Source organism: Canis lupus, chromosome 21 (assembly GCF_011100685.1).
Source record: "Canis lupus familiaris isolate Mischka breed German Shepherd chromosome 21, alternate assembly UU_Cfam_GSD_1.0, whole genome shotgun sequence".
Taxonomy (NCBI): Eukaryota; Metazoa; Chordata; class Mammalia; order Carnivora; family Canidae; genus Canis; species Canis lupus.
The window spans coordinates 20,766,616-20,779,989 of NC_049242.1; the positions used below are offsets into that span (position 1 = coordinate 20,766,616).

The 13,374-nt window shown below is 53.2% G+C and overlaps 1 protein-coding gene across 1 annotated transcript in view; it reads right to left on the minus strand.

Annotated features, from left to right (window-relative positions):
• USP35 (ubiquitin specific peptidase 35) overlaps window positions 1–13,249 on the minus strand; it is a 53,152-nt gene extending 39,903 nt beyond the window's left edge. Inside the window, 7 exon segments of the mRNA XM_038568494.1 lie at window positions 1,160–1,318; window positions 2,846–2,947; window positions 3,351–3,480; window positions 5,058–5,190; window positions 6,374–7,055; window positions 12,090–12,180; window positions 12,824–13,249. Coding sequence (XP_038424422.1) covers window positions 1,160–1,318; window positions 2,846–2,947; window positions 3,351–3,480; window positions 5,058–5,190; window positions 6,374–7,046 — 1,197 coding nt within the window. The 5' untranslated portion in view covers window positions 7,047–7,055; window positions 12,090–12,180; window positions 12,824–13,249.
• Window positions 13,250–13,374: the final 125 nt, after the last annotated feature.

Consider the following 13,374-nt stretch of genomic DNA (forward strand, 5'->3'; position numbering starts at 1 on the left):
TGGGAATTCCCCATTAATTTATTGCAAGCTCAGCTAAGTACTTAAAAAAAGTCGGTTATATTTTAACAAGCCTATCTAGGTGTTCTGTAGTGGATTGCTTTTCAGGCTATCTATCTGCTGCACTACAGAAGTGGAAGGCAGAGCAGAGGTTCTTTAAGAGCCATCACCTACCCAGACATCTTTCACCCATGCTCAGACCTGCCCTCTCTATCAGGCAATAGGAATAGGCTCAGCAAGCAAGCACCGTGCCTGCCTGTGTCTCTCACTACTTCCATGACTGCGCAAGTCATCAAGCCTCTCCAGTCTCACTTCCTTCATCTGTGAAATTCAGGTAACAACACTACTCTCATTTCTTTTGTCTTGTGAGCATTAAGAAACAAAATATATGGAACACACTGTCAAATGTGGCATCACCTATAAATGCTATTGTCCTAGCAAACTAGCAAGCCCAGGTCAGAAGCCCCTTCATCCTTGTAGCCTCCTCCTCTGACTGGAGATAATCCTTCCCTTCTCCTCACAGGAATTTCCTAAGCCACTTACATCAGAGTTACTTCTGTGCAAGCCTGTCATCCGCTAGGCTGCAAACTCCTCAGCGGAAGAGACTTGGTCTGCTGGTGCCTGTATCCCCAGTTCCCAGCCTGGGTCTGGCACAAAGCAAGGAAAGGATCAGTAAAGCTATGTGAACACTTACAGATAATCCCTGCTCTGGAGTCCTCTGGCTGGTGGGAGACACAGTGACAACACATGACAAAGGGATGTGGGAATTGTGGGAGCCCAGACAAGCCCTGACCCAGCCTGGGGCAGGGAGGAGGTATCGAGAGTTATCAGGGGAGGCTTTCTGAGAGAGCTAACACTTGAGTGGAGGCTTAACGGAGAAGATTCAATGGGAATAGGAGCTATCCAGGCAGAACAAGAGAAGGGTTTAGTCAGAATGTCACAGGCAAAGACTTGGAACAATCATGAGTGGTGACCCATCTGGGGCAATGGCTGGTAGCTCAGTGTGCCTGAAGCACAGGATGGGCCAGGGGAGGTGATGGGAGACAGGCAGAGACCAAATGATGGGGGACTGCCACTAATCCGTATTACGGCCTTGAGCAAGGCCCAAATGGGCACCCTTTTTGGAGCAAGGCAAGGAATCAATTGGGAGATTGTCACTCACCTTAATGGCCTCCATGACAGGCTCATACAGATCCGGGAAGCCTGGGAACCGGAAGACCATGCAGTGGACCAGTTCTGCCAGTTGCTCCAGGCAGCTGGTCCCAGAGTTGGAGTCCTCCTTGACCAGAGAGGCCACCATTGGGGGGATGTGAGGGAGGAGCTGTGAGAGCAGAGCAGGATTAGACTTGGTACCATTTACCACCAGAGGCAGGGGTTGGTGGTCAGGGCTGAAAACACTCAGAGCTCCTTAAGGCAAGGAGGTCTGGCCACTGTCCCCCTTTCCTACACAGAGCTCTGTGCTATGTAGGCAATAACTTTTTACAAGATAGATGACCTTGGATATTCTGCCTCAGTCTCTTCATCTGTTAAACTGAATAAACAATTCTCTCCTCACAGTTGAGGGGTGGCCAGGGCCCAAGCCCCAGCTGTTAGGCCTTAGCTAACTGGCTTGCCAGAAGAGCCTGAGGCCTTAGTGACCAGGGCTACTCTTCCTTCTACCATCATTCTTTCACCAAACATTTATGTGTCAAACACTTCACCCTCACAATGATTGTATTTAGCAATTACTATTCCCATCTTATAGATGAAGAAATTGAAGTTGGAGATATTATGTAATTCACCAAGAACTTCCCCCACGTATTACAGAAAAAGCTGATATCTCAACCAAAGGCTATTTTTTTCCTCTGTGCTATGCAGTACTAACTTTCAAACCCATGGGGGTATTCTATTATACTGTCCCAGGGATGGACAGAGTCAGCCCGCAGGAACTGGAGGGAGGGCGCCCAGGAGAAGGATGGGAAGAAACAAGTTATCCAGTCCCTAGTATGCAGCAGGCTCTTGACAAATATCACCTCATCTAACCCTCTCCCCACCATCCTCAGGGCTTACCCTGTTCCAAGCCCTGAGACGTAAGCACCTGTCCAAGGTCACCACATCTAGCAAATGATGGAGACAAGACTCAACCCCAAGTCCCCCAATCCCTGGTTCTGTGCCTTTCCCACTGTAGCAAATTGGAAAGCATGAAATTTCTGCCCTGACCAGGAGTCATCAGAATCTAGGGCCCCTTCTCCAGGTCTAGGGAAAGAAAGACAGGAGAGTAGCCCTGCCTCCCCCATAGCAACCAAGGACTACAGGCATCCTTCCCAAGGGATGGCCCCAAGGATAACAGAAAGGGCCATGAGCGGGAGGCCAGGCCACCTGGGTGCTGGTTGACCACAGGGTATATTGGAAGGACACTGGGGCAGAAGTCAGATCAACTTAGTTAGAATCTTCCCTATATTGCTCACTAGCTGTATATCTGGGACAAGTGGACTTAACCTCCCTATAGTTTCCTCAGCTGAAAAGTGGAAAAAATGATAGAATGCTCCCTCTGAGGGCTCTCCTGAGAGTTAATACATGTACTGTCTTTAGTACTGTGCCTGGCATACATCAAGCACCTAAGCAACATTAGCTGTCATCATTCTAGGGCTGTCACTCTACTGTGGGCCTATGGGGAAGTCAAATTCTCTGGCCTTAGTCCCCCATCCATAAAATGGAGTTTTAAGTCTCCTCCAGTCCTAATGTCCAGAACTTCAAGGTCTTAAGCTTCAAATCCCCAGCCCCAATAGAGACAGCATGTCTGGACTCCAGCCAAACCAGTGGAGGATGGAGAACTGCCCATCCTCAGGGTAGCACATAGGGTTCTTACCAGGTGGAAGGCCTCATGGGAGTGCTGGAAGGTCAGGAGCATGTACTTGAGGACAGACAAGGCAGCTCCCCGGACAATGGGGTATAGAAGCTTGGAGAAAACCTGGAAGAGAGTCCTTGATCAAGAGTCCCCCACGCCTAGGCCCCAGAGGACAAGTACAGTCACAGACCTGAGAGGTGGTCAGAGATACCAGAGTTGGAGCAGCAGATACATGCAGGACCAAGAACATAGACATGCTCACAGATCTAGGTTGATGGACAGATGGATAGTAAGACAGATACCCAATGGGAGAGAAGGATGGATAGACCAAAAGTGACAAACATTCTTGAATGAATAGAGAAATAAATGGGGCAAATCTGAAGCCCAGAGAGGTACAATGAATTGTTCCAGGTCACAGTGAGCTTGGGTTGGAGCCCCAGTGCTCTGCCTCCCAGACCCACACAGTCTCTTGCAAGAGATAAGTGGTAAAAGCCATAACCCAGAACTTGGACAGGGGCCCACCAACCTTTTCAATTTTGGCAAGTGAAACCTCAATCAAGATGCTGAACTTCTTAACAGCTGCCAGGCCCTTCAACAATGCAATGATCCACTTGTCAATGTTCTTCCCCAAGGGCCATGACACCCAGTCGATCATCCTGTAGAGGGGAGTGACAATGACACAAGAACCAGGGAGGCCCAAATGCCTGGGTGGGGCAGCCCAGAGACAAGCTATAATGTCCTGCGACCCTACACTGACCCACATGTGCACAGAGCAGCCCTGGGGTCCATGGGATGGACAAGTCACCTCTGAGAACTGCAAATGAGCCCAGTACAGGCATCTGGTAGAACCTGGGGCTCCCAGCCCAGCAGGAGGGGAACAACCCTCTCAACACTCCAAACCTCACCCCACACACTAGGCTGCAGTTGCAGAATGGGGCTTTCGATGGTCTCTGCCTCTGCCTAGACCATGAGGCTCAGCAGCAGGAGGAGCACTTCCTACCCTCCCCCCATTCTGACCCCCTGCCACACTGGAAGCTTTGGCTCCTGCAAACCCTTGCTTGTGACCTAGAACAAGTCACTTTCTCTAGCCTCAGTTCTCTCCTCTGTAAAATGGGGACGATAGCTACCTTACAGAGTTGCATGAATTAAAAAGTGTGACAATAGCTAACTCTCATAGTATTCACTCTGCACCAAGCACTACTCCATCTGTCTTACATTTATGAACACACCTGACCCCCAAGATAATGCTTCTGTGCACAGGGCATGAAGCTGCCATACAGTAGGTGCTCAGGAAAGTGTCACTATATCATTATCTTTAGACTCATAAGACTATGCTATAAACAGAATGAGAAAAAAAATAAAAATAATCAACCGAATGAGAAAGCAAAGTAATAATTACAATGACAATAGCTACCATCAGTGCTCTAAACACTTTATGTGTATCATCTTGTTTTATCTGATCCTTGCAACAACCTGGTAAGATGGATTCAATTACACTATTTTATAAATGAGAAAGCAGAGACCTACAGACATGGAGTAACTTGCCCAAAGTCACACAGGCAAGAGGTAGAAGAGCCAGGATTTGCACCCAAGCAGCTTACCTCTAGAGCCCATACTCTTACCCACTAAAGACAAGAAATCTAAGAAGCCTAATGGAGATGGGAGATCTGCACACGGGTATGGAAAGCATGGTGAGGGAGGCCTGCCAGATGAATGGGATCTACAGAGCCAAAGGCCTATAGGCAGGAAGGTAGGCAGCATATTCTGGGATCACTGGATAGGCAGGTGTGGCTACATCACAGGTGTGATGACACCTCAAACGAAGTGGAGAATGTGCAAAAGCTGTGAACTAAAGCACCCAAATTCCATGTATCAAACCTGTCAAACTCAAAAAGTACTTTGTAACGGATCTTCGGCTTCTAGTATAACCCCGTAGAAATGTGACAACTTCTTATACCATCTTTACTATTACTGAGGGAGAAACGAAGGCTCAGAGAGTTCATTGACTTGTCCAGGATCACATAGTTGGCACCCAACCCGAGAGCATCACCAGGGAAAGGTTCTCTGCATCTGCCACATCCAGCCCTGGGCCAGGCACAAAGCAAGGCTCAAGAAAGGATGGATGAATGAAAAAAGCAGAGTTCCTGGACCTTCCCACACTAAATCTAGCCCAGCAACCCTACCCAGTGGAAGGAGGGAAAGAGATCTAATCACCACCCAGCCCTCAGCCCACCTGCTAATAGCAGTCAGCATCTGAGAGTCTGTCACACTGTCATCATTGCTGAGGTTCCGGACGACACCATCCATAAGCTCCAATGGTAGGTGTTGGACCACGCTGGCCAGGGCACTGGATGGTGGCTCTTCCTCTGGAATGGTGAGGGGGCTGGGATGAGCTAAGCAAGGCAGGTAGGCCCCTCACCTCCCCCAATACCTCATGGGCTCATGCTGCCAAGGTAGACTAGGCTTCTTAAAGAACACATCAGGGCCACTTCCTACAACAGCACAGCCTCCGATCCCACCTTAGTTTATTCGCTCAACAAACCTTCACTGGCATGGTTTGGGGCCCAGCCCTGTACTGGGCACAGACAAAAACCCCTGACACCCCCCGCCCAAACTGTGCCTATCCTATAGGCAAGGTCTATAAGAAAGGATAACCAGCAAGACCAGAGAGAAACAAGCAAGAACAGCAAGAACAGAGAGAAAGGCTGTGTGACTTGAGGGGAGAGAAGACATTCCAGGTGGAACCATACAAAGGCCTAAAGGTGAAAAAGACCACTTAGTTATCAAAATCTGTTCTCCAATTGGATAAGTGCTTATACTTCTGGGCTTGGTTCTTTCTCCTGCCAGGTGAATTCTCTTCCTTTCAACTTAATAGCCCTATAATCAGGAGAGGCACAGATCTTATCTCACCCATTTAAAGTGTAGTTCAAGAGCCACAGCTGACAATGGAGGACCAAGAGTTTACATTTCAGAGTTGAGATATACAGGCTCTACCGCACATCCTCAACTTGGCCTCGGCCTGCCCTGAACACCTCGCCCCTGCTGCTGACCAGCTACCTCTCAAAACTTGAATCAAAAGTCATAATTTCGGGCAGCCCGGGTGGCTCAGCGGTTTAGCGTCGCCTTTGGCCCAGGGTGTGATCCTGGGGACCCGGGATCACGTCCCACGTCGGGCTCCCTGCGTGGAGCCTGCTTCTCCCTCTGCCTGTGTCTCTGCCTCTCTCCCTCTCGTGAATAAATAAATAAAATCTTAGAAAAAAAAAAAAAAGTCATCACTTCTACGAAACCCACCTGACCCAAAGGGCATGATGACGTCCACGCGCCCCCTTCTGTTGTCTCACTCACGGGTCCTCCTCCTGCCCAGCTTAATCTGGGTCCGCCCCCCCCCCCCCCAGGGCCCAGCACCCACCCCAGGAGAGGCCCAGAGCAGGAGCTCAGGGCAGCCCTGCTACTTAAGGCAGGCACGCTGCGTCTCCCCACCGGGAAGTAGCCCCTGACGCACACCTGCCACACCTCGACACCGCACACCACGCACCAGCCCCCACGCACCTGTGCAGGAGATGACGGCGAACAGCTCCTTCAGGCAGGGTAGGATGGCGGCGGGCTGGGCGCGCCACAACTGCGCCAGGAGCCCGCTCACCTGCTGGGCCTGCTCCAGGAACTCCACGGCGCCCTCCTCGCCCTCCGCCGGGCAGCGGAAGCGGCCGAGGCAGCGCACCAGCTGCTGGCAGAAGAGCAGGCGGTGAGGCCCGTCGGGGACGCAGCGCGGGTGTCGCGCCAGCAGCCGCGCCACCTGCGCGCAGGCCGCCGGCCCCGGGCGCTCGCACACGGTGCGCAGCACCTCCCGCCGCAGCAGCGCGAACACCTCGTCGGCCGCCGGGCCCTCGGGCAACAGCTGCAGGCCCAGCTGCACGCAGGCGAGCGCGCGGGCGCCCGGAGGGCCGGCGCCGCCCTGCAGCAGGCGGAGCACGCGGCGCGCGCTGAAGAACTCGGCGAAGACGTCGGGGTGGTGGCGGCCGGCCACGTGCAGCAGCTGGCAGCCCACGCGGCGGGGCAGCTCGTCCGCGCCGCCCACGTAGAGACGCGCGCCCAGCGCCAGCAGCGCCAGGCACTGCTCGCGCTCCAGCGGCTGCCGCGCCGCCTCCAGCACGCGCCGCACCAGCCCCTGCTTCACGCTCGCCGGGTACGAGGACGTCACCACCGCCTCCAGGATCTTGTCCATGGTGCCACGCTGCAGGGGACAGGGAGCAGGGTCACACGCTGCCCAGCAGGTCCCGTTCCCCGAGGGATCCCCCTGCGCTACGACTTGGGGCGAGCAACCAGCCACCTTTCGGGGCCTCCGTTTCATCACCTGTGGAATGGGGCGAGGATACCTCACTGGGAGGTATTGCATGAAGCTAAGCGCAATGCCTGGCATGTAACGAGCCCCAGGGAGTTGTAGTTATTGCTGATGAGCACCTTGCGATGGCAGTATCTGAACCTTCCACCCGACTCTTTCGCCCTTCCCTCCCCAGGCCTCGCTGGTGACCTCATCCACTCTTGAGGCCAGTAGGAGCTGGATATAAAAGCTGTTGTCCTGTATCTTGGCCAAGCCCTGTCCTGTTGGGGAAGATGAGCAGGGACACACACAAAAATCACACCTCCAGGGAGGGAGAGCAGTCCTAGGGTCCCAAGGAAGAACCAACGGGGAGATCCCTGCATACTTTATTCTGCCCCAAATCAACTTCTTGTTGTATCTCAAGTGACCTACACCTTTCCAAGGCTCCACTTCTTTCTGTATGCTGTGCCTTTTGCCTGAAACATCCTATCTCTCAAGACCTCCACCACCACACACTCACACAGCCAAACTCCTGTTTTCCTTCAAAGCTTACCTCAGACACCCTGTCTTCAATTAGAATATACCTGGACCTCCATTCCTACACCCACCTGTCGCTTATTCCTCCATTATAGCTGGGATCACATAATTCCCTCCAATGAAGCACAGCGTATCATGTCTGTGGCCTGGCCCCGCCTCCAGGCCTTGCCCCATAGCCTTGCACACTCAAGGCCCTGCCTGCCCCTCCCCAGCCTCAGCCCACACCAGTCCCTCACTCTTGCCTCGCTGTGTTCTCCCTGTTGCTGGGCCCTTCGCCTATGCTCCTCCCTCCCCTCCTTACTTGACTCACCCTGCAGACTTTAGCCCAAACTCACTTCTTCAAGGTAGCCTTGCCTAACCTCTTTGGGTCAAACACGACTGTTAACAATTTCAGAGCACCTTGTCCTCCTTTACAGCAATTATCATAACTCCTTAGTTGGAGTCAGCCTCCTCCACCATACTATACAGGTTCCTGAGGGCAGGAACCATGTCTGTTTTGTTCCCTCACCTAGGCCAGTGCCTGGCACATAGTCGGCATTTGTCAAAGAAGCAAAGATGTAAAATACAGAAGAAGATGTAAAATACAGTGTTACTACTGCTACTTATGCCTCTGAGCAGAAGTAGCCTTCTCTTTGCCTTTCCTCTTCCTTTGGGCAGTTTCCTGGAAGCCTGTCTCCCAAGCTGACCCACTTTTACTTCCGATTCTCATGCTGGTTCACAAAGATAAAGCTTTTTCTCCTAATATCCAACTTTCAACTCCTAGAAGACAGGGCCATTTCTTTGCTTCTTTATATAATCCCACTCTAGGCAGGACATGAGATAAGGTTCGGCATACAGTAAGCGTTTAAACTTACTGGCTCGTAAAAACTTCTTGAGACCTGGCGTTAGTGTGAAGATAAGCCAGACATTTACTAAATGAGGCGCCAGAAACCTTTATTCAGAACCACAGATACTGTGGACCCGGACACTGTGCTAGGCCCTATGGAGACACTCCTTTCACTGTCCTAGCTCTTGGCTGAAGCCAAGCTTCCATTATTGCATGTGTTAAATGCAATGGGCCCATTTGTCTCTTTCTCTCTCTCACCAGGCTGTGAGGTCCTCAATGGCTGGCATCTCTGAGATTACTGTGGGTAAAGCCAGAGTACAGATCAGTGGTTCCCAAACACTGGCTTGGCTGCCTCCGAACCACCTGGTAACTTCGCACAGATTCATACACCCAGAGCCCACTCCAAGCCTCCTCGAATAGTGTGTTAAACTCTTTTTACTCTGAATGAGATTCATCTGGAAATGAAGTCCGCTTCCCATCCCTGTTACTTACACTCTCTCAGTCTGTTTCCACCCTTCAGGATTGTTGTTAAATATAAAGTCCTCAGCATGATGCTGAGCACAGGGAAGTGCTCAATAAATCGGCCCCCTTCCCTTTAGAAGCAAAGTCCTCGCCCTTAGGAACCTCCAGTCTGGTGGCAGAGGCAGATATGTTGGTAAAGAGTGCCAACACAAGGCATAATCTCAAAGGCCTTTACCGGGTCTTTAAAAACTGGTCTCCCTTCATCCCGGTCTTCTCTTTCCTAGGCAGTGCTTGCGACCAACCTCCCTGGTAAACTATCCCTGCAAAACCCTACCCCTGCCCTCCAGGCCAGTGGACTTAATATGCTTTCAACCCAGGATGCCAAGAAATCCTATTATTCAGGCAGCCAAGAAGAAACCCTAATCGATGAGATATTGACCTCATATGTGGAGGAAGAGGACCTGGGGGCAGGCAGAAATGGAGTTCTGGGGCTACAGAAGGTTCTGGAAGTGGAAAGAGACTAGGAATGACGAGTCCTACATTCTAATGTGACCTTGGGCAAATTTTATTCTAGCCTTGCAACTCATTATGTGACCGTGAGCAAATTGCATCATGAGCCTCTTTTAGTCTTCTGTAAAATGGGGATAAGTGATATCAGGCTGAACCACACGAAAGCAAAGGAGCAGATGTTGGCAATTTCATACCATTCTACCGGATACCTTTGCACCTGGCAGCTGGAAACCCGTTTGTGGTGCCATTCTGTGAGGGCTGTGATCTCTGGGGCCAGCCGTGCAGCCTCTGTGCAGTCTGTGGCCTGGCCACTCCAAACAAGCCCTGCCTACCTGCCCCCACTCCCACACAGGCAATCTGAGATCAGCTGTCACCATAGTCACCAACTAAACCCACTCAATGTCTTGAGTGCATTCATGCAAAAGGGTTTTAGAGGCTTGGAGCTCACCTGACCTCACCACAGGCCACAGAAGGGAGGCAGGACAAGGCCTGATTTCCCTAGGGCACGCATGGGAAAGTGGAGGATCACCATGTGAGAGGGACACAGCCTTGGCGGGGTGGGATAAGAACCTGCACTTGGTCTCCCTAGGGGAGGAAGCAGCAGACCGCCAGCATTACTCAGGAGAGGTTGGATTACTCCTCTAGGCTCTGGACAAGGAGATGGCCTGTCCACACTGGCTCTGACCCAAGAGACAGCTGCCCCGCACCAAACTCAGCGGCACGCAGCAGCACGCAGCAGCCATATCCTCCCTCAGAAGAGCCAGCGTAAGAAGCATGCGACCCAGGTTCTCTGCTTCTGAATTACCAGGTGACCTTGGGTGAATCCCTGCCAGGCTCCTCAGCCCTTTCACCTGGAGAGTGGAGACCATTGAAGCCCTAACAGAGAAGGGGACAAGGTATAAAAAAGAAGAGGGCCAGAGCAGTCATAAGTCTATTCTTGGGCCATCTGACACCCAGTGGGGAAACAGACACACACTCCTGATCTTGCTGATTCTACCAGGAAATTCCCTCACTGCCAACTAAGCATTTCCACTATCTCCTTCGGAGCTCCTGCAGCACCCAAGATCAGCTTCTCTTTACTTCTTGCTTGGACTAGTGCAGTAGTCTTCTAACCCCACCTCCTCATTCCCTCCTTCGATCCATCCTCCAATAGCGGTATGCATTGTGCAGAAGAGTCCAAGCCTTCGAATCTAGCCCTGGCACTATGCCCCATGGTGCCCATGGCCTTGAGGGAAGTGCTCTTTCACCATTCTGAGCCTCTGAACCCCAAAATGGGAGATGACCGCCTGACCACCTCTTAGCCTTTCCCAACCAGTGCTGCTGCTCTTCCCCCAGGCCCTTGGCTTATACCTCTCATTGCTGGTGTGATAGCCTGAGAGTCCCAGCAAAACCCAGTTGGCTCCAGTGCAGATAGTAAGCATACAGGAACCTCACAATCCCTCCCCTAGAAGGCCCAGATCCCTTTATCTGTCCCTTTTGGATGACCCTCCACATTTCCATTGTGTATTGACAGGTCTCCATTCCTGCATGGTGAAGCCTGACTCATCTCTACCAACCTCAAAGCACGGTACCGTGTCTGTGTGTGTGTACACACAATGCCCTGCCCTGCCCCCATACCCTGGGCCCCAATTCAGCCTTCCTCATCCCTCCCAGGTCTCTGTGACCCACCCTGCAAATATCATCAGATTAATCTCATTAGATGATAAGCTCCATCTTGCCATACCCTGCTCAGAACTCTCAAGGCTCCCCAGCCCCTTCAGCATAAGATCCAAACTCCTGAGCTTGACATTCAAGCCCTTTCTGTGACAACTGGCTGATGGAGGGCAGGGGTGGATATGAACTTGACAAACACTGCTTGGTGACAAATCTGAAGGACTATGGTCAGTGGGCTTTTCCTGATGGCCACCTTTTGGTGATGTCCTCTCTGCTGGGAAAGGCTTCTCCCTCTTCTGGCAAATTCTGACTCATCCTCCAAGGCCCAGGTCACATGCGCCCCCCCCACCCCCGCCCCGGGAAGCCTTTCCTAACCCCCCTATAGTCCAAGTCTCTGAGCTTCTCAAGGCCATCTTTGCTCTTCTCATCCCTCAGCAGTGTCACTGAATTCAAAGTCTATCTCCCTTAGCAGGCTGGGAGGCGGTCCCATCCCTCATCTGTGCCCCGTGCCCAGCGCAGGACCAGGCACAGAGGGGAAGGAGTGCTAAATAACAGGTATGGTCCTGCATTTCCATAACCCTGAGACTCAAACATCAGCCAAGAAAGTCCCTACAGGGGTCCCTGGACAAGACTGAGCCATGTAGAAATGACTCAAACAACCAAAACTGAAGAAAAAGAAAAAGAAAAAAACTGTTCCTGGTTTGCCCTCAGGTCAAAAGCTCACAAAATCTCATAGGCCAGGGAGCGGGTTTTAGAAAGGTCTCATTCAGCGGCTCCCTTCCCCCAGACCACTGCTGACCCTCCAAGCCCCAACTCAGCACCTAAAAGCTGAGACGCCCATTTCTTCCTTCTCTGACCCTCACATCCACTCTTCCTCCTCTGATTCCTCCGGGGTGCTAGAGCTGGTGAGGAGCACCCCACTCACCCACCCACCCAGGTCTCTGGACAACAGCATCTACCTCTGAATTTTGCTTCTACCCAAGGCAGCCCTGGGAAGGATCCCCTTGCCCTCCTACTGGGAGGCCCTTGTCTGGGCCACCAAACTGTCTCCTAGAAAGAAAGAAAGGGTTTTACTGGTAAAAAGCAACTACTCTTTAACTGATGGGGACTGGGAGGAGAGGGAGCATATATTCCCTTCTCAGGAACCCACCACAATCACCCATCCCTGCTGGGGCCACCCCTCACATACTTAAGATAGCCATGTCCCCACCCCCACACCAGGCTTTCTGGAAGGGCGGGCACCAGGCTAACACAAGGAGTCTCAAGTCTTGTAGGGAGAAGTACGCCCGGGAGAGGATGCTGAGAAGAGCAGAAGCCCACGCCAGGCGGTTGCAACCTCTGAGCTCCCCAGTTTGTGCCCTGTGTTAGCCCCACCCCTCCTTCCAGTTATACCGGCGCACCGGCGTCCCCACCCCGGCTGGGGCTGCGGACCCCACGAAAGGCCAGTGAGCTTCATTGTATTAGGGCAGAGGACCGGATCGCCTCCAAACACAATTGATGAAGGAGGCTGAAGCCCAGAGAGGGGCAGCTACTCGCCCAAGGTCACACAGCGAGGCCCAAGATGCACCTAGACCTCCCTACTCCCAGCCCCAAACTCTCAGAGCCCTTCGCGCGTGCCCACCAGGGCTCTCGGGCCGCCGGGGTGCAGACACTCCCTCCCCACAACCTGCACACACGCCCCCGGCCCCCTTACCTCCGGGACCCCGGTGGCCCCTGCCTCAGAGCAGGCTCCTGGGCGGGGCGCTCAGGCCTGGCAGGACTAGGCTAGGCCAGCCTAGGTCAGGGCGAGTCCTCTGCTCCCCCTGGAGTGGGGACGCCCTCCGCCAAGTCCCAGCCGGCAGGGATGCTGCTCTCACTGCCAAGTCCAAACTCCCCACCCAGCTCTGTACAAGCTTGTACCCAGGGAGCCCGAGTCAGCCGCGCCGCTGCGGGGCTGCGGGGCTGCGGGAAGAAGCGTGGGGAGGGGCGAGGTGCGGGAAACAGGGAGGAGCCGGAGCGGGGGCCACCCCGCGAACCGCCGCTCAGGCCGCGTCCCCTTTAAGGCCAGCCGGTCTGAGCTCTGGCGGGGGCGAGGCGGGGAGATGGAGGGCTCGCTGCAATGCTTCCTGGGAGATGGAGTTTGCGCTAGGCGTGCCGTGCCGCACAGAGCCCTTGGAGAACTACAAGTCCCGGAGTACTGCGCGCGGCTCCCGCGCCGCCACGCCCCTGGGCTGGGGCTGGGCTCCGGCCCTCCTCCCCCGCCCC